Raw genomic sequence first — 21,960 nt, 5'->3', positions numbered from 1 at the left:
TTAATTTCAATGTTGAAAATAACACTGTGGTGCCAGTGTGGAGGGTGCATTGGAAAGGCTCATACATCAAGGCAGAGATCAGTCTGGAACCTCAGTCATGTGTGAAGCAGTGATGAATGTCCTCACAGTGACCATGGTAGTGGGAAACGCAGGAAAGGAGCTTAATTGCAGACGCTATTGCAGTAGTTTCCAGGGTGGGTTGGATGTAGTAGAAGGGGGAGGATCTAAAATGGGAAGTTCCAGGGTTTCCTAGCTGTGACCCCAGGCCACTTCTCAGGCGTGGCTCCAGGAGGCCTGTATCATTCTAATTAAGCAAATACCAAGAATGTAGAGACTTTCCTATTTGAAACCATTTATGTGCACCTCCATTCCTCTCCTTCCTATCAAGATTAGCTTCAGAGTCGGGATGTCTTTCCAGCTTTTTTCACTTCCTTCTCATCTCAGAAAGTGAATAAACTAAGCTTTTAAACTTAGATGTTCAGTATTTTTTAATTTTTGTGGAAAATTCCAAATTACCAGGCCTGAGCATTTGCAATATATGTTTTTTGTTACTTTATCCAGTTTTGTAAAGGTATAACTAACATAGAACACTGCCTAATTTTAAGGTGTACAACATAATGATTTTATATATGTGTATGTTGCAAAATGATTGACACAATAATTTTGATGAACATCCATCAACTTAGATAATTACAATTTTTTTCTTTGGAATGAGAACTTTTAATGTCTATTTCTTAATAATTAGGATCTACTCTCTAGGTAACTTTCAAATATACAATACAGTATTATTAACTGTAGTCACCATGTTGGGCATTACATCCCCAGAACTAATCAATCATAATTGGAAGTTTGTACCTTTTGACCACCTTTATGCATTTCCTCTAACGACTAACCCCCATCTCTTGCTTCTGATAACCAGCAATCTATTTTCTACTTCTATGATTTCTTTTTTTTAGATTATAAGTGAGATCATACAGTATCACAGCATCTGTTTTTGTCTGACTTATTTCACTTAGCATAATGCCCTAAAGGTCCACCCATATTGTCACAAATAGCAGAATTACCCTCTTTTTATGGCTGTATAATATCCCATTGTATCTTTCCAGTTGTGCACATTTCTTAATCCACATTTTCTTTATTCATTCACTCATTGAAGGACATTGAGCTGCTTCCATGTTTTGGCTATTGTAAATAGTGCCATAGTGATCAAGAGGGTGCAGATATCTTTTTGAGATATGGGATGTCTTTTCCTTTGGATACATACCCAGAAGTAGAATGGCTGGATTATATGGTGGTTCTATTTTTAATTTTTTGAAGAACTGCCATATGGTTTTCCATAGTGGCCACATTAAGTTACATTCTCACCATCAGTGCACAAGGGTTTTTTTCTCCACAGCCTCACCAACTTTTGTTATCTCTTGACTTTTTTATGATGGTCATTCTAATAGGTGTGAGGTGGTACCTTCTTGTACTTTTGATCTGCATTTGGTTTGGGTAGTGATGCTGAGCACCTTTTCAGGTACCTGTTGGCTAATTGTATGTCTTTGGAAGAATGTCTATTCAGATCCTCTGCCCATTTTTTTTATTAAGCTATCATTGATATACACTCTTATGAAGGTTTCACAAGAAAAACAATGTGGTTATCACATTCACCCTTATTATCGAGACCCCCCCCCACACGTACCCCATTGCAGTCACTGTCCATCAGTGTAGTAAGATGCCACAGAGTCCCTATTTGTCTTCTCTGAGGTGCACCGTTTTCCCCATGACCCCACACACACCATGTGCACCTGTCACGATAACCCACAATCTCCGTCTCCTTTCCTCCCCACCCACCCTCCAACAACCCTCCCCTTTGGTAACCACTAGCCCCTTCTTGGAGTCTGTGAGTCTGCTGCTCAGTTTTGCTTCATTGTTATACTCCACAAATGAGGGAAATCATTTGGTATTTGTCTTTCTCTTCCTGACTTATTTCACTGAGCATAATACCCTCTAGATTCATCCATGTGGTTGCAAATGGTAGGATTTGTTTCTTTCTTATGGCTGAATAGTATTCCACTGTGTATATGTACCACCTCTTCATCTACTGATGGACATTTAGATTGCTTCCATATCTTGGCTATTGTAAATAGTGCTGCAATAAACATAGGGGTGCATGTGTCTTTTTGAATCTGAGAAGTTGTTTTCTTTGGGTAAATTCCTATTAGTAAAGTGGCCAGGTCAAATGGTATTTCTATTTTTAGTTTTCTGAGGAACCTTCATATTGCTTTCCACAATGGTTGAACTAGTTTACATTGCCACTAGCAGTGTAGGAGGGTTCACCTTTCTCTGCACCTCGCCAGCATTTGTTGTTCTTAGTCTTTTCAATGTTTGCCATCCTAACTGGTGTAAGGTGATACCACATTGCGGTTTTAATTTGCATTTCCCTGATAATTAGCCATGTGGAGCATCTTTTCATGTGCCTGTTGGCCATCTGAATTTCTTCTTTAGAGAAATGTCTGTTCATATCCTCTGCCCAGGTTTTAATAGGGTTATTTGCTTTTTGGGTGTTGAGGCATGTGAGTTCTTTATATATTTTGGATGTTAACTCCTTGTCAAATATGTTATTTACAAATATATTTTCCCATACTGTAGGATGCCTTTTTGTTCACCTGATGGTGTCCCTTGCTGTACAGAAGCTTTTTAGCGTGTGGTAGACCCATTTGTTCATTTTTTATTTTGTTTCCCTTGCCCGAGGAGATGCGTTCAGTAAAAAGTTGCTAATATTTATATTCAAGGGATTTTTGCCTGTTTTCTTCTAAGAGTTTTATGGTTTCATGACTTACATTCTGGTCTTTGATCCACTTTGAGTTTACTTTTGTGTATGGGGTTAGACAATAATTCAGTTTCATTCTCTTGCATGTAGCTGTCCAGTTTTGCCAACACCAATTGTTGAAGAGGCTGTCGTTTCCCAATTGTATATCTATGGCTCCTTTATTGTAACTTAATTGACCATATATGCTTGGGTTATTATCTGGACTCTCTATTCTGTGCCATTGGTCTATGGGTCTGTTCTCGTGCCAGTACCAAATTGTCCTGGTTACTGTGGCTTTGTAGTAGTGCTTGAAGTCAGGGAGCGTAATCCCCCCTGCTTTATTCTTCCTTCTCAGGATTGCTTTGGCTATTTGGAGTCTTTTTTATTTCCATATGAATTTTAGAGCTATTTGCTCTAGTTCATTGAAGAATGCTCTTCATATTTTGATAGGGATTGCATTGAATCTGTAGATTGCTTTAGGTAGGATGGCCATTTTGACAATATTAATTATTCCTATCCATGAGCATGGGATGTGTTTCCATTTATTAGTATCTTCTTTAATTTCTCTCATGAGTGTTTTGTAGTTTTCAGAGTATAGGTCTTTAACTTCCTTGGTTAGGTTTATCCCTAGGTATTTTATTCTTTTTGATACAATTGTGAATGGGATTGTTTTCCTGATTTCTCTTTCTGCTGGTTCATCATTAGTGTATAGTAATGCAAAAGATTTCTATGTACTAATTTTGTATCCTGCAACATTGCTGAATTCAGATATTAGATCTAGTAGTTTTGGAGTGGATTTTTTTAGGGTTTTTTATGTACATTATCATTTCATCTGCAAACAGCGACAGTTTAACTTCTTCCTTGCCAATCTGGATGCCTTTTATTTCTTTGTTTTGTCTAATTGCTGTGAGACTGCCAGAACTATGTTGAATAAAAGTGGGGAGAATGGGCATCCTTGTCTTGTTCCTGATCCTAAAGGAAAAGCTTTCAGCTTCTTGCTGTTAAGTATGATGTTGGCTGTGGGTTTGTCATATATGGCCTTTATATGTTGAGGTGCTTGCCCTCTATACCCATTTGTTGAGTTTTTATTATGAATGGATCCTCTGCCCATTTTTAATAAGATTTTTTTTTACTATTGTGTTGTATGTATTCTTTATATATTTTGGATACTTTACCACTTGTCAGACATAGGATTTGTAAATATTTTCTCCCATTCTGTTGGTTGCCTTTCATTTTGTTGGTTGTCCCCTTTGCTGTGCAGCTTTTTAGTTTGATGTAGTCCTAACTTGTTTATCTTTCCTTTTGCTGCCTTTGCTTTTGGTGTCAAATCCAAAAAAAATGTTGCTCAGACTGATGTCAAGGAGCTGACCCTCTATGTTTTCTTCTGGGAGATTCATGGTTTCAGGTATTTTATTTAAGTCTCTGATCCATGTTGAATTAATGTCTGTATATGGTGTAAATAGGGGCCCAGTTTAATTACTTTGTATGTGACTGTCCAGTTTTCAACACTGTTTATTGAATAGATTATCCTTTCTCCATTGCATATTCTTAGCTCCTTTTTCATACATTAATTGACCACATATTCATGGGTTTATTTTGGGGCTCTCTATCCTGTGCCATTGGTCTCTGTGTCAGTTTTTATGTAAATATTATACTGGCTTGATTTCTATAGGTTTGTAAAATATTTGGAATTCATTGGAATTTTGATAAGGATATCACTGGACCTGTAGATCACTTTGGGTAGTTCGGACATTTTAACAATGTAAACTCTGCTAATCCATGAGCATGGAATAACTTCCCATTTGTTTGTGTCCAAAATATCACAAAACCAATCTGGTCTCCTTATCTTCAATCCAAGCTCCCCAAGTACCACTCTAGTATTCCCCAAATACTTTTTTGTACTTTTTGCATTTTGTTATTCCCTTACTCATAAAATTTGAGTGGTTGCCAGCTCTCCCAAAGATGAGAGTTATCTTAACTTGAATTAAATATTTATTATGCTTCCTATATTTCTTAGCTTAGCCCAAGTCCCAACTTTATTAAAATTCTTCAGAAAGGCTTTCCTGGTTCTCTGGACACCCACCATCTTCTCCTCACCAATACTGCCCAATACCAGTTCTCTGCCCGACACCCTCCCAGTTCTCTGCCCATTGTCCCTGCTGGCTCCAAAATTCAATTTCCAGATTAATCTTCATGAAAGTCAACTCCAATCAAGCCATTTCTCTACTCTGAAGCACATTTTTACACTCTGTTGCCTAGTGATATGATTACAAACTCTTCCCTTGGCTGCCGTGTCCTGCACTCTCAGAAGTTCTGGCTCATTTTTCTCACTCCCCACAGTTCATAGAACAATGCACCTCCATCATTAATGTCTCATACTGGATACAATGATCTTCAAGGACAGAGAGGATACACTCAAGGCCACATAGTGGTCTCTGAGTAGAATAATTGTAACATGTATATAACCAACACATCTCTAGTGCTTATTATGTGCCAGGTATTTTTTGAGCATTTTAAAAGTATGGAGTTGTTAAATTTACCTAATGGAACTCTGAGGTAGACATTGTTGTTCTATTTTTCAGATGAAGGAACTGAGGCCCAGAAATGATAAGCAATTTTCCTAAGGTCACATGCTTAATAAATAGCAGAGTTAGAATTCAGTCTCAGTCTAGGTCTGCAGTTTATCCCATTAATTCCTCTGGCATGTTGCCCTTGGATTCCTGCCACCTACCACCTACCACCTCCTTTCCCAACACTGGAGGCTGAGAATTACTAAGCTCAATTATTTTCATTAAGTTTCAAAAGATCCTCTTCTATTTTGAAAGTGGCCGGAATCAGTCAGCCTCCAATAACTGTTACTTCTCTGATCTCCTCGATCTCCTTTCTAGGATCCCACTTATTTTACTTGACATACATTATCTGTGCTGTCATCAAACTGTGTGATATATATCATAACTCTCTAATTACACTGAAACATTTCTGAAACCAGGCCATAATTGACACTGCAAATGGCTTTTCTGATTTCCCAGTTTTGTTACCAGTCCCTGTAATCTAAGTTAAATTACTTCTCTCTCTTCTCTTTCCCTTGCCTAATTCAGTCCACATAAAACCCAGTTCTAAGTTTCAATTCTTCATGAATTCATGAAACCGTTCTTAATCATCTCTGCCTTTTCTTTCTGTGGAGTGAAAGAAGCCACATCCATTAAATGGCCCAGAGTAAGCAAGTAGTGTGTGATGGTGGTTATATTGCTTGAGATTCTCACTACCCTTTTCCCACTCAGCATAGGAGTTGTATCTGGTCTTCCAGACTTGAGTCTTTGACCCCAGGTGTTCATTCCAAAGCCCCTCACCAGTTCAGTGTATCTAAGGTGAAGCCTCGGTTCTGTTCCTGCCTACCACCTCTCCCTCCCCACCATTGTCGGCTGAAATGAAAACTCACTCCTCCATTGGTACCAGAAAGTCTACCATCCCACCACTGACTTGTCCTTCTGACTTCATCTCATACTCACTGTACATGTGATACCTTCAAAGCAAACCAGACCAAAGCTACTCCCATAAAAAGTTCTGGTTTTCCACCTCTGTACTCCTGATTGTGCTATTGATTTCACTAGGAGTGCCATCCCTCCCCCTGCCCTCTCTCTTTGCATCTTGATACCTTCACATTGCCTGTCTTCTTCTTTTGTTGGCTCATTTTTTAGAGTCTCAGTAATTTATTTAAATCTCTCACTTTGCCTTCTGTTTGGCTACATGCCTCATCTTCTTTACCAGATTTGAAAATTTCTGAAGCCCAGCAATGGGCCTTACCTAAATCAGTTATCGTTGCAATATTATCCAGTGCCTTATATATAGTAGGTATGTTGGATTGAAATAACTGCTAACCCCCATTTGACTAGAAATGTGAGTCATTATTCTAACACCATCTTACCCATCATTTTGCAAATGACAAATCAGAGGCTAGGATGAGTTAAGAAAAAGCCTTCTAAGTTCTAGGCCACAAGAAGGACATACTGGGATTGATTAAGCAGCCCCTGGTATCATCTTTAGAAATCCCTAAATCTTGACTCAGTATTTATGTGTATTTCCTACATATTTACTTTAGCAAAATGTCACATTACTTAGAACTAATACCAGACATTTCTGAAGCTTAGTTTCCTAAGATGGTCATGGGGATTTAAGGAAATACATATCAAATTTGATCATATATTATTTCTAAAAATAAGTATTGCATACAGTAGGTACTGAAAATGCATACTGTATGGTTTAGTGAGTATTAAGTTTCTTCCTCCTGTCATGGTGACCATGGCCTGGGATCCACAGATGAAGTTGCCTGACAGGGTGGGCTGGGCACGAGAGCAGAGGCCACACAGAGCAGCCTGGGAAGCAGTCTTTGTGGGAGGGAGCCACACATAAACCATAAGCCATTGACCTTACAGGAGGAAGGAGGTTCTGAGATTGGCAGTGGATAGTTTCTCACTCTTGTAAAACAAAAGAAAAAATTGGTAAGTATTAGCAGGATACAACCTCTCCACATCCTAGAATTTTCCCTAAAATAATCGGAAGGACTGAACTCGAATTCAGGAAGAATGTTGTTCTGACTGTGCATGGCGGTGTCTTCTGGTGATGTCTCTATGAACCACTTAAAATCATCTCCCTGACTTTGCCCCCATCCCACCCTTTCCCACCCCCACCCCCCAGGCGGCCTCCTTGTCTCCACTCCAGGAGGAGGATGGCAGTGCTCCCATTCCTGAGAATAGGGCTCCTGCCTGACCGGGAATCCTAGTGTATTCTTTTTCTAAAAGACCCTCCTCCAGAGGAGAGTGGAGGAGGACAAATCCCTGTTTTCTGCTACAATTTTTTTAAATTACAAAAATCAAGCATAATGTTTTGTAAAGGATTCCCCCCACACACACACACAAATTAATATAGCATGAATGTTTTCTCCATTTCATTAAATATGGAATCAGAATACTTTGACCCGTGAAGAACTCATAAAGACTAGCTAGCTGAGCTCCCCCATTTGACAGATGAAAATACTGAGGCCTCCAGAGCTGGCAGACAGGAAAGGATGCCAAGTCCCCATTGCCAGCCAAGCCAGAGACACTCAGCGTTCCCTGGGAGCCCAGGCTCTCAGCAGAGGAAAGCTGTCCTTGATGCTCAGAGCTGGGACACCTACTAACAAATGCTTCCCAACTCACTGAAATCTCTGGAGGGGCTCCCACTGGCCTTTGTGCCTGAGGACCCATTTCACTGCTATTTTCTCAGTTTGCTGGGTTCATATAAACAGCAGAGGGGAATGAAATGGCCCCAGCTCGCCAGATGGGAAGGCTGCAGGGTCCAGGAAGCACGCATAACCTGAAGAAACGTCTCTGCCATTTTTATTCACCTACAGTCTCTAAAGTGGTCATTGCCTTAGGAGAAGTGCAAAAAAAATTGACAGGGACACAACTGTGAAAACACTACTGTTGGTTTTCAGAGAGCATTATAGATTCAAATTTGCTTATATTCAGTCTTTTTTTCTCTCTCCATTTCTATTATTTTCTGATTTTTCTTTCTCCAGTTTCTCTCTTTACCTCCTCCTTGCTTGGTAGCCTCCCTTGAACACTGTTTCTAGCATCAAAGCTTTTACATATATACCATTAAATATTCTTAACCTGATGTAATTAAACAAAGGAAGGAAGTTGGACTGAATCAATGACAAGCTGGAGAAATAAGCAATTTTTTAAGGAAATGTAGTTTTATTACTCTTAAGGATATTCTGAGACTATTGAAAGCAGTAACACAGCTTCATTGCTTAGGAAATGGATGGCTGCCTTACCTCCTACATAAGCACATATTGTAAATTTACTGTTTCAAATAAAATATGTGGGTTTTTTTCGCTAGAGACCTTTACTCTTTAAATAGATTCACATCTATTTCTTTGCAAATTGCATAGCAAAAATTATTTTTACTTGAACATTGCAGATATTGAGATACAAATGCAAATCTCGGTTGTTTAAAACTTGGTGCTAATGAGGTCAAGACCACACAGTAAATCTCTCTATCTGCCAGTTTTCTCCATTGTGTGGCCACAAGTGTGGGAATGACAAGTTCTGGTCATAAGAAGTGTTAGGGGAGAGGATGTGGATGAATCTGTCCTCTATGCTGTCGCATAATTGGAAGATGGCTCTGTCTCATCAGCTGTGCACCCATGGTTAGTAGCTTCATCTTTCTTCATGAGCATCAGTTCTTTTAGAATTTTAAAGATGATTTTAGCACCATCACTTTTCCTTTCACAACTTATTTGTTTGATATTTATACTTTCTGCTGTGTGGTAGTGTTACTTAAGATTAGATGAGCATTTTCTGTGTTTGGTAACATTTCCTGCATGTGTATTTATATCCTACTTGTTAAGGCTAATAATACTGTGAGCTCATAGAATTGCATGTACACTCTGAAGTAGTAATAATGATCTGTTTCATAAGATGGGTGATTTTTTTTATAAATTTCTCATTCCAACTCAAAGAGTGCCTTTTTTCTCTTGATTAAAATGTATTTCTTAATTAAATTAAAATGCAAATATAGGCAGGCTATGTCTATGGTTTTACTAGAATTATTTAAAGAAGGTTTTAAATCAACCTGCTGTTAATATTTCAGTCAGGAACTATTGGGTTTATTGTTGGGCCAGTACTGCCATGTTCCATTTTCAAGATTACCGGAAGTGCTGAGGAAATGTAATCATACTGCCTGGGTTTTATAAGTTTTGCCCACTCTTCTCGAACACTGCTTTCCTGTATACTTCCTAAGTTATGCTGGTGACGTTGGAAAAATATCAAGTGCTAAAACTTTAGAACCCCTTGAAATTAAGTTTTGAACAGTTTACTATTTGTTTTAAAGAAATATTTTATTACACAGAATGGAATCAACTCTTAAACTTAAGGGAACCTTAATTTTATAATTTATAATGAAATTAAAGATCTGGAAGAGTACTTCAAGAAACCATTTGGTCCAACTTTTTACTTTATATTACGAATATATTTGTATTAGAAATTATACCTAATGCTATGGGTTTAATTATGATACTGTTTAGCATTTTTTTCAGAAGCATCCTATCATTTCTGTAACACATTGATTAACATAATATATTAAAATATTGTTTTATAATTTCATCTCTTTCTTTCTGTTATTTTTAGGGACCTCAGTGAAAACCAAATTCAGGCAATTCCAAGGAAGGCTTTCCGTGGGGCAGTTGACATTAAAAATCTGTAAGTACTTATTTTCTAATTTGTACTGTTTTTTAAAAAGTTATCCATTTTTAAAGTTAAATTTATATTAAATTAAGTGCCAGAAGAAAATGCTGAAAGCCCTATATGTCTTTATGTTTGCTTAGGGAATCTTATAACAATAAGTTTCAAATTGTTTTCACAAGCTATCAGAAGAAATTATCGTTTAGAAGATATCTTGAATCTGAAGTTGTTATCAAATTAATTCTTCAAGCCTTCTGATTTATCTTGTGAAATATAAAGAAATGATTTCCTTAAAAGGTATTTGCAATGTATTTTCTTTTTACTGTCAACTGACTTTCATGATTCCCTTTCGTTATCATTATCAGTATTTATTGGGAACTCAGAATAGAAATATTTTTTTCTGGGAAGAGTAGATAATATTTTCTTGTTAGAGATACCAGTAGCCTACAGCTAGAGCTTTTTTATAGCTTTTAGATCACCATTTTCATTACATGTTTAAGTGTGAGAATGAGAAAGTTATGTCTTTCCCATGTGTGAATATTTTTCTTACGTCCTTTCCCTCATTTCTTTATGAAAGGATTGTATGTATAGCCTTCTTTAAAAAGAAAAAGAAAAAGTAAACTGTGTTTCTATATTTTCCCTTGATAAATCTTTAATCTGATATCTTGTATAGAAGTGTTCTTTGCAAATACCCATACTTTTGAAGGTACAGATCAGATGTAAGATCTCAGTGTTAATCTTAATATTGTCAGTATATATTTTTATAAATTTAAAAATACCATATTAGCCTTTGAAATGGTGTTTTTTGACTGTGAATGCTAGGACATAAAATATTTTCCTTAGCTTTTATTAGCTTGGAATGTTAGGGGTGAAAAAACCCCTGTGTGCTGAGATTATCAAGAATTCAATATTTCTTAGCTCCATAATAAGCAGGGTAGGCACTTTTTCAATAATTGACTTATATTCAGAATTCTCCCTGGTGGAATCCAACAGTATTTTTCTAGTAGTGAAAGTGAGACAGATGTTTTATCAAAGAAGATGACTGTTTATAAAGCTTAAAGTTCTGGTCTTTCTATGTCTTTACAATGTAAATGGCTTTTATTTTAAATTTGCACTTTCTAAACATAAAGGTAAAGACAGAAAAACACAACCTTCTAGATATACATGTGTAGAGCCATTAAAATCATGGCCCTAGGTTGTTCATAACATGCTCACATGTTAAAAGGATTTTATTTGCCTTCTTTGTATCTTCTCTAGCTAGGGCATGGGAAAGTCTTCAGGTGGATTCAGTGACGAAGCGTGTTCAAAACGGCCTTTGTATATTATTCCTGGTCAGAGAAATATAAAGATCCTTACTACGACCTATTCAAGTTGCCCGTATGTCACCATAAAAAGATAGTAATGGCTGCAGTTGAGCACCCTTTGGGAATGTCACTTCCAATCTCACACAGCATTATTTCTAAATCCTTTAAACAGGTGGCTTTTAATCTTCTGAAGAAAGATATTCAGGGAATCTAAGGCTATAAAGTAGCCCTTCTCCCATAGTTAAGGATACATTTGGGAATGGGATACCACTTATGGTGGGATTCTTCCTTATGTTCTCTTCAGTTATCCTTTAAAAAATGTGATCTTAAAAGTTTAGAGGTAAAACGAAAAGTGATATGCTAGCCTGTATGCTTTGAAGACTGCAGTGTTGATTCAGCAAGATTTTTGAGAATCTTTTTCCCCATATTCATCATCCTTCCCTCCAAATTTAAAGGCAGTTATTATGTATACAGTAGATGACTTTAGGACTAGAATCTCAGAATCTTTTGCTATTTATTGGATTCACCTTTACAAAATGAGTATCATAATTCCTTGGGATTGGTGTGGCAATTAGGCAATGAAGATATGTGAAAGACCCTTTAATATAGTAAAATGTTGTGAAACAGAGTGTACTAATGAACTAATCAATGGCTAGAAGTTAGCCCTGAAAAAGATACAGTAAGAAGACAGGAAATTAGAATATGAAGTAATTTGCAGTATTAGAATGCATAAGATGGACCCTTGTCTACTATGGGTCAGTTAGACATGGAGCTACAAAATGGAAAAAAGAAAATGTAAGAAAGTACTAAATGAATAATATACACGGACCTTGTTTTATCAACAAGGTATTAAGTGCTATAGGTGCTGAGCAAAGAAAGAGATGGAAGTACTGCTTTAGGTTATCAGCTAACTTGTAGAGAAGAGTTTCTGAAAGAAAATATAAAGGGATTTTAGATGAAATTGTTTTGTATTGTGTATGGTAAGCTGTGCAGGTAGTGACTTAAGGAAATCAGAATTTATTAAAGAAGTGGGGGAGAGTTAGAACTAATTTTCACTAGTCTCACTGCCTTCTGTGCAACAATGTGAAAGACCATCAGAGCAACACTGACATACCACAATTCATGTATAGGTTTATTTAATTAATTAGGATCATAGCTACAATTTTTTTAGAATCTGGCAGTTAAGGGGCATTTTTTTCTAGTTAAAAAATAGTTCAAACAACATTGTTGAAAGAAATCCAATTTCATGGGACTTCTTTTGAAGTTTAGTTTTTATCATTAAAAGTCAATAAGGATCCGTGTAAAATACATTAGAACTAAAAATAATTTTAATTCATATTATTATTAAACTGGTAACCACAAATCAAGTAATGTCTCAATAAAAGCCCATACATATTAACATTAGTAATATTATTGATATTCAATGTGAGATGAAGTACGGTACTTTGTCTTATTGATCATTCCAGTGTGCACATTCACAATTGGGCAGCCTGGCATGGTGCTACGATGGCTACTCTTCCAAGCCATTCAGAGATTAAAAAAGAAAAAAAGAAGACTGGACAGAAGGAATGTGTGCTTCAGTCACATCAAGATAGTATTTTGTATAGTATTGTGACTTAAAGCTCAGTCTGATGCATTGTAACAGATTTATTGTATTTACCGCATTGAGACTTAGAGGTAATTCCAGTTATTAGAAGATTTTTACTTGGAGCACCTGCTTTGATCTTGTGAATTGGCTAAATATGCTCAAGGCAGCATCCTGACAATATGAAATGGATGCTGTGGAAATTTTGCAAATTAGCAGATCTTCGTCCTCTTCCTCCAGGCAAGCCACAGTAAAACTATACTAGACAGATGGACATTTATCTTGCTCTGAAACATCTCCAGGGAGGATGTCCCATAACTTTTTTGCTTATCTCTATTAGTTTCTTAACCAGATTAAAACACTTCATACTTTGTTGCCTAATTTTTTCCAGCTGCAACTTGAAGCACTTTTTTCCCTGACATTTTAGACAGTGAGATTTGGGAATAACAAGATGATATTTAAATATCAACTAAGTTATAGTGTTTATAGTAGTCAGTGGCAGCATTTTCCACACCTTTACATCTGTGTTTTTAAACTCCCCAAGAATGAATTAAAGTATTGATACCATACCATTACCAAATGACACTTCACCAAAATGATAATCGATGTTCCTATGGCTTTTTAAAATAAACTTTGTGTATAGGTATTAATATACTTAACACCCATGCAGTAAAGCCTTTGCTTTGCTTCCTGATCTAATCTTGAACAAAGACATGTTATGTTGTGTCACTGTTTTGTTTACAAATATCTATGTGGTATTGCCATTTAATTGGATAATAATGGAGACTGTTAAAATTAAACCTGGCTTTATTGCTTTCACTTACAAGATTATTCTCTAAGCATGTGCTTTATGATTATAAAAGATTTCCAAAAGTCTCTTATCTTTCTGAGAAAGCAATCCTTATTATAGTTATCCCAGGATTTAAGTAAAAACAATGTACAAATATATGAACTGAAAGATTACACTGATTGCTAGTTGTTATTCACATTGCAAAAGCAAACTCTAATATTCTTTCCATTAGTTGCTTAGGTGAGTTCAACATGAATATTTAAAATAATTCAGTTCCAGCTAGGATTATTTTGGAAATACTGTGTAACAAGTAAACCGCACCTGCCTTTTTTTCTTCTTTCAATATATATTATATGTTCCAGTCAAATTTTAGTATTTACTGTTCATAAATAAATATATTTCTTTCGCATTTGCTTGCATTATCCCAATTCCATTAACCCTACATCTGTTGTGAGTCTTACCCTCCTTTACCAGGAAAACCACCTCTTGGTAAAAAATAGATAAGGGAAAATATTTATATCTACCCCTTTAATACATACCTAAGTTTATAGATAAAGGTTTATGTTGCAAGATGACTTACTTTGGCTCTCTTTGAATAGATATCTTTGAGTGATAACTTTTGAAACAAATATATATGTCCAAGACTTTTTAGGAAACAAATCACCCAGTTTGGGTTGCAGTGATAATTGGCAATGAGAAAATTTGGCAAACAGAAAGAGAGAGTTAATCTATATGTTTCTGCATAGCTCTTTATATTATTTCGATATTTCTTTTTCTGGTACTCTGTTATCTTCAATTTATTTTATTGATAGATCAATTAAAAACTGTCGGAGGAAAATTCATAGTTCTATACCATGGACACAGAAAAGACTTAAGTATTGTACTTTATTTTTTATACTTCTCTAGTTTTAAATATCCTTCTACTGGTTTGTTTTCCTCTGTCTTCTACATACTTCATAACTATAAGGGAACAGGGTTGCTTACATAATATTAAATCAACGTGTAACAATCAGAAGAGTGTATTCTACATTTCACCATACAAATGAAAGACTTACTTTAGCTTTGTCCCTATAAGTCAAAACATAGTTGCAAAATGTTTACTGTAATCAGTGAGGTTTCTTTCATATTCAGTTCATTACATTTCTTGTCATACTAATTTAAATACTTACCCTAAAAATTAAAACTATTTTTCTCAGATTCAGATTTTAGTATCTTCAGCTTCTTCCTAGAATCTTTTCAGTGAGCCTGAGGCTGAAGAGACTTTGAAAGGGAGGCTGGTTCCTTGCTCAAGGGCCTGATACCCTTTGTGTTATATTAAATGCCACAGGTCTTTAGTGGAATTTAAAACCTCAGAACAAACCTGTAGTGATGGATCTTCATTGAGATAGATAGTAAATGAAGTCGAGTTTCATATTATGAGGACTGGAGCTCCCTTTAACATCCAGAATGCTGTCAATAGACACAAGGTTTTTCTGGTACTGAAATGCAAAACATATCAGGAACTCAGCAGATGCCACATTCAGGACCACGGGAACTGTCCGTGGTCCTGTATTTGCCTGCTTTGCACTCACTGTACAAGCACACTGAATTGTTATAATCCTAAATATCTGTGGTCAAGATTGCTACCAATGACCTCTCCTTCTTTGTATTTTGCTTTGTCTCCAAGGGTGTCCTAACAGTTTTCTGTCAATGATTTCATTCTCAAAATAAATCTTAACAATAAAACAAAACATAAGAAAATCTGATGAGTAATTGGGAACCCCATTGACATGTGTAAAATAAGAATTGGCATTATTTTCATGCTGTGCCATGTTTTTCTCAAGACAGATCTTTAGGTTTCTTGCTTCCCCAACACTGAACAGCCACACTTTGCTGCCTCTGAACTATTGCAATGGCCTGCCAACTGAATTTTGATCTCTAGTTCGTACTCTCATTAGATAATTTTTAACATTGCAGACAAATTTGTCTTCATAAAATATTCTTTTTCATCTCATCACTACCTGGTTCAAAATCATTCATCTATTAAAAAACAAAACACTTTGTTATAGGTACTATGACAGAGCCCTGGGGATATAGCAGAATATTGTCATAGTTCTACAGATTCTAAAGAAATATAGACTCTTCCCCAAGAGAGCAATGACTTTTATTGATCGGCATATGCTCTTCAGATATTCTGACTGGCCCCAGCATTCTGGCTTCCATACAGGTTTCCAGCCCCCTCTCGCACTGAATCTGCACACAAGCTCTTTGCTCAAGCCAAAATAGCCTGTCTTTTGCAAACATTTACTGTGAATATTATAGAGCCTCTGCTCACAACTGTTGTTTGATTGAAACTTTCCTCTCTGTAGGAATTAGCCACTTTTATTTTCTGCCTTTCTGGATTCTCCCTATTTTTAAGGATCAGGTCTTGTTCCTCCCTCATACATAACTACTTCAGACTAGGGTAATCTCTTCTTTTCTGACATTTTATAGCCCTATTTATCTTCAGGCTTCTTCCTTCAAACTTAACCATCAGAGACTTTTCTGAAACCCCACTTATGGAATGACTAGCTCTTATATTTGGTTTCTTAGCCTTTTATGCATTGAGTGGAGGCTTCAGCAATGCAGATTTAAATTCAAATCAAAGTTTTACCAAATATTTGTTACTTACTTTAAGTAAGTCATTAAATATATTTTCTCATCTATACAATCAAACTGATAATACCTTTTCACGTTATTGTGAGGGATAATTAGATGGCATATCTGCAGACCCTACTATTTGCCATGCATTCAAAAAATATAAGCAATTATTATTATCAGTTTCATTTCTGCCACCTTTGATTAATTTACCTAGAGTTACCAGAACATGAAGTCAACTTAGTTGTCTTTCTCCATTTTCTGTTACCATCTCTTAAAGCTACCTTTTGCTTCTCTCCAATAAATTAGCAAGTTGACATGACTCTATAGCACAGGCTATCCCAATAACAACTGAAATTCTTTTTATTCCTATAAGAAAAACAAAATGTTGCTTGAAAGATTGCAAAAGGATCAAATTCTCAAATAATATGTTATTTTGCATTCCTCAGAATAGCCCTTATTTTGATTAACCACTTTAAAAGCCAGGCTAACACTGATGTACTTTTATGCTGAGATAAATGATATGGTTACTAAAATTCCTGTCTAGGGTGTTCATTTATATGGATCAATTTATATTATTATTATGTTCTCTGTATATTGTAACTTAAATCTCGGACTACTTATTAATCATTATTGGTGTAAGATTTGTGTATTTAGGCACTAATATTGACTTGCATTTTATATGCACAAGGGAAGACAATCATGCCGACATCCTTACCATCATTTTTTTCTTTTTCTCCCATTTGATTTATATGTTTTATCAGGTTTCTTTCCAAACAGGGAAATGTTATTCTCTCATATTGGTCCTAATCACTTTGATGTGTTTTAAGTCAGCTAAATATTTGTATTTGCCATCTTGCAATGGTAATATGAGTATGAAGTAAACTTTTAATACGAGTGCCTAAAAAAATATGGAAAACCAGAACATCATCATAAAAATTTTTTTAAAACATTGGAAAACCCTGCCTGGCTTAGAAAGCATTTGAGACATTTAATGTGTTCAGTATTGTTTCAGAGTTAAGCATATTTTATGGCGTACTAATAGTTACAAAAAAGAAAATCAATTACTAATAAGATCTTATTACTCGGGTGCTGCAATGAAATATGAATTTTCTTTGTGTAAGGACAATCAACTGAAGTGAATGCAGGAAGGTAGATTTTATGTGTGTAATTCAAACACAGTACAATATCCAAATTAAAAAAAAAATGAAAATGGGACACCCCTGCAAAAATATCTTAGAAGTAACAGAATGCAGTGTTTCCAATTATATTTCAGGATGCCAAGTAAGCAAATGTTCAACCTTTTTGTCATTTGGTATACCTATTTTAAAAACTTACATTTAGCAACATTATATATTGTCTCTCATACCTAGAATTAATCCAGCGCTTAAATTAAGCTAAATTATTTTCAGTGTTAAAGATTAAGTCAGACTGACTTTGGGAACCCTATCTGTTAAGGCATAGAATAACATGTCTTAATAAAGACCACTACATTGTCAAAGACCAATTATTTACCAGCACTTGGAAAAAATGAAATGGCAATCTAGTGTGATTCTAGAGCATCAGAAGAGGAATGAAAAGAGAATCACAAAATGTTAATGCTGACCGAGAGAGATCTTGGAGATTATCGAGCCTTTTAAATGTCATTTTCATGAAATTAAAGATAAAGCAGTTGCTTCAAAACACACACGTACACACTAGGGCAGTGAAGGATCAGGTGGAGAGAGGCTTTGGAATTTGAACAGAAACAGAGGGGAGGATTGGAGCCAGGAAATGAGGAGGAGAAGATGCAAAAGTCTGTGCTAGGAGACACAGGCTGAAGGTCTGAAAAAAACTATCGATGACACCAGCTGTGCCATTTTTTATCCCCAGAAAAGAAGAAAAGCACTAGCTTGCTTCCCCCAGGAAGTTGCCCCCATGCCAGGAAAGGATCCTAAAGCTGTCCCTAATGAATCTAGTGTCCTTATCATCCAAAGATCAACAAATGTTCCCTATATCTGGCTGAATAATTGTAACATTATTTTTGGAAACATGGGGGAAAAAAGCTTCTCTTCTTACTAATTCTTTAATTCAGAGTAATTTTATGGCACAACTGGAAATCGCATACAAGTAGAGTCAGCCTGTAACTAAATGCATGGCTGAGAACAGAACCTTTCCTGTTTACAGAAAGCAGAAGTGCCCAGGGTTTGAAAGGTAGTGAAGGAGGAAGTGAGCAGAGTGAGAGAAACAAGGTGCAGAAAAGTAGCCCAGAAACTCTGAAATAAATTACGCTTTTGCATAGTTTTGACACTGTTTATCTTGAACCATATGCAGACGAATGGAGGTTTCTGTAGAGAGATTTTCTCCGGAGCAGTCATGCACGTACAACACGTCCCATAAACATTCCTTTGAATGTAATAAAATCCACCGATTGATGAAAATTTTTTTTTATTTTGATTGTCCTTCCCTATGAGAATAAAATACCTTCATTCTCAGAAAAGATATGGACTTTGAGATACAATGGCATTCAGAAATCTTTTAAGGAAAACTTTGCTACCATGAGAGACAAGTATTTGTCATGTTTTAGCGCCAATATGGACTTGAATTTCTGTTAAGGAGCAGAAGAAGTATATAACCCTAAGCGGTATAAAGAGGGTGAAATTGCCAAAGTTTGCAGCAGTATCTCACCTTCTGGTGGTGTATAGAAAGTAATCTGCCTTGCAGTCCTTGTAGGACAAGATTTGCTTGAGTGCTTTCTGGCATGCTAGGGCCTCCCCTTTGTGTATAGTATGCATGATTTAAAAGAAGCTGTGTCAGCACTGATTTATACATTGACAGCCAAGGATAATAAGATATGGGCAAACATACAGCTCACCCTTTTACAGATTAACCTGGAGACTGCATTAGGCAAATTTGATAGCATTAAAAGATTTTGCCAATTTGTCTGGAAACAATTTCTCTTTTGTAGCGTGTCAAGGGTAACACTTCGTGCCATTGTACTAATTTAAATGGCTTTGATAAATTGTTCAAGAGGTTAGAGAATAGTAGTGTAGATATATATTTAGCACTTTAAAATAAAAAAAAGGCTGTTAACTTAATTGTTAAATGAATTTAATCTGTGAAAATCAGAAGTGCTCAAGAATGTAAGTGTTTTCTTGGAACTACAGCAGCCATATTACATCATGAGGCTTTAAAAGTCTTCTTAGAAAATAAAATTGTACTTCACATTACTTCCTAATAAGTGGAAATGCTCTACGCTGTTACAGTAGCATGGATGGTTGCTGTTATTTGGGGAAAGCCTTAGTTTGTAAAAGCAATAAAATGGTATCTTCTCCAGGGTTTGCCTTTTTTTATATTGCATGTCCTAGATTGTATCATTTGTGTGGCATCAAGGTGGTAGTCTTGTGTCCCCTGGACCTTCTTAAAAATGTGATCCATATTTCATGAGATGATCTCTATGTACATAATTTCCAAAGTAAGGAATTTGACAAGACCCCTCTGAAAGTCACTGGATTAAATGTGAGAGAAACATGTTTTTTTTATGGGAATGTTTAAACAGTTCTTTAAGAGCAGACCTCAAATGCGAATTAGTTAGCCCTCTTGGTGAATTCTGAACTTGAAACAAGGACAGGATGTATTTGTATTGTGATCGCAGTTTTACCCCTACGTATCTCCCAATACCTAGAGAGCTGACAGCTCACCTGTTTCATCAAACGTTTTGTTTCTATCTCAAGTGAAGCATTAAAATACATTTTCCATACTGGAATAATACTATCATTAGGCACCAGACTACTAGATTTAAACAGCTGTTTATTTGTTTCAAAAAAAAACAAGATGAGGCCGATTGGATTTAGAATACAGCTGTTCATTTCAACCAATTAAATGCTTTAGTATGAGTAAGGGAATTCAAATTCCAAAACAATCAACAGGTAAATACAGCCTTAACCAAGTTTGGGGCAACCTTCTTTTTTCATCTTTGAATTTTAACAAATGAGTACTTAAACTATAGGACAAGATTCATTGTTTGAATTTTATATTATTTAGAAGGAACTGATACTGCTTTTAAACTTTTTACTGTAGATATATGTAGTATTTTAACAATGTTCCTGTAGTATATGTTTCATAGTGTTTTTGGCTGAAATTTGCACTTTGAAGAAAGCTATCATCTTTGAGAAAGCAAAACTTTTTAAATTAATTTCTTAATACTTTAAGAACTTACTTTTTCTGGAAAGTGGTATAATTCAGGAAGTTCCTTCAGTGAAAAAGATGCCGTATTTACAGTGTAGCAAATTCACATATAATGATTAACAATGCAAATTATGAGAATAGTTAAGTTTAATGCAGAACAACAACGAACATTGTAAAGTGTATTCCTGGTTGGGAATAGCTGGGAGATACATATGGGACTTCATTTCTCTTTCTTGCTTTGGAGTTCTCGAAGGAAAACTGCTTTTCAAAGAAGGAAACCTAAAAGTAGCCTTGCTTTCTCCTGCCAAGGATCGTGAAATTAACATGCAGCCAGGCTTCTCTGATAAATGGATTCTGTTAGGTCACTGAGGGGGTGCGTGTGACATTAAGTGATTTACAGTCCTTTACCTTAATGAAATTGTTTCAGCAAGATGACGCTGAAAGCTCTTAATGGATAGCTTTTCTTGATGTAATGAAATTGCATTCCTCTGGCATTTAATATAAGGTGCAGTTATTATTTACTGGAGCTTTCCAAGGGCTGCTATTTGCACAGACAGTTCAGAACAAAAAGATGTCAGTGGCGGCATCCAGGCCCGGATGGCTTGTGACAATCTCAAGCAGATGAGTGTATTTGTGAGAGCGTTTCAGTTAGGGCAGCCGGGGCTTCACAGACCTTCAGGAGACTTCCTTTCCCCTAACCCTGCTAGGCTCCAGCCTTGTATATATATGTTCTTCTAATCTATTTAACAGGCAACTGGATTACAACCAGATCAGCTGTATTGAAGATGGGGCATTTAGGGCTCTGCGGGACCTGGAAGTGCTGTAAGTATTGCTTATTTCTCTGACTCTGAACGGGAGCTCTGTGTCTGGGGAGTGCTAATGTAGAAGCTTATCTCCTAGCTTACAGCCTTGTGTCAAAATGATCTCCTAGAGAGATACCCTAAATAACTCGTGGCGAGTACAGAGAAGAGTTGAAATGTGTGTGTACACAAAACGTTACGTACCATATCTGTGTATTTAGGTAAAATTGTCTAAGAGGGACACAGATGTTCACCCATTTTGTCCTTTCAGTATCTCTCCTTGAAATAAAATACTCTCATTCACAGGATTTGTAAGAATTCCAAGAATTGCTATATATGAGGATAACATCAGTTGTATTGGAAAAATTACAGCAAAAAATAAACCTCTTACTAGCTCAGATGTTGGTGTATTTTGTAGTTGCTATGCAATTGAAAGCCGTTTACTTACTTAAAAAATTTTAAAGTAATTTTTAATCAGACGTCACCACCTTTGTAAGGTTATTTTGAAATCTGTGTCTAATTTTAATAAGCCTCCCATTATGTCCATTTTAAAGTCCTCACTACTTAGTCAAGCACAGCACACAGATTTGAATTTTAATTGGCATCCTCTCTTTTTCCTTCCTTGGTAGACATTGCTGACAAAAGTGGTTAGAAGCTATTGAGTAATCATTGCAGACTTAG

General features: G+C 36.1%; 1 protein-coding gene across 3 annotated transcripts in view; it reads left to right on the top strand.

Annotated features, from left to right (window-relative positions):
* SLIT2 (slit guidance ligand 2) overlaps positions 1-21,960 on the top strand; it is a 361,018-nt gene that overhangs the window by 203,621 nt on the left and 135,437 nt on the right. For all 3 annotated transcript variants that reach the window (XM_073237782.1, XM_073237781.1, XM_073237780.1), the window contains 2 exons: positions 9,964-10,035; positions 21,230-21,301. In XM_073237782.1, the coding sequence (XP_073093883.1) occupies positions 9,964-10,035; positions 21,230-21,301 (144 nt within the window). The remainder of the gene's footprint in view (positions 1-9,963; positions 10,036-21,229; positions 21,302-21,960) is intronic.

Source organism: Manis javanica, chromosome 5 (genome assembly GCF_040802235.1).
Source record: "Manis javanica isolate MJ-LG chromosome 5, MJ_LKY, whole genome shotgun sequence".
Taxonomy (NCBI): Eukaryota; Metazoa; Chordata; class Mammalia; order Pholidota; family Manidae; genus Manis; species Manis javanica.
This window is presented reverse-complemented; position numbering and strand designations above follow the sequence as displayed.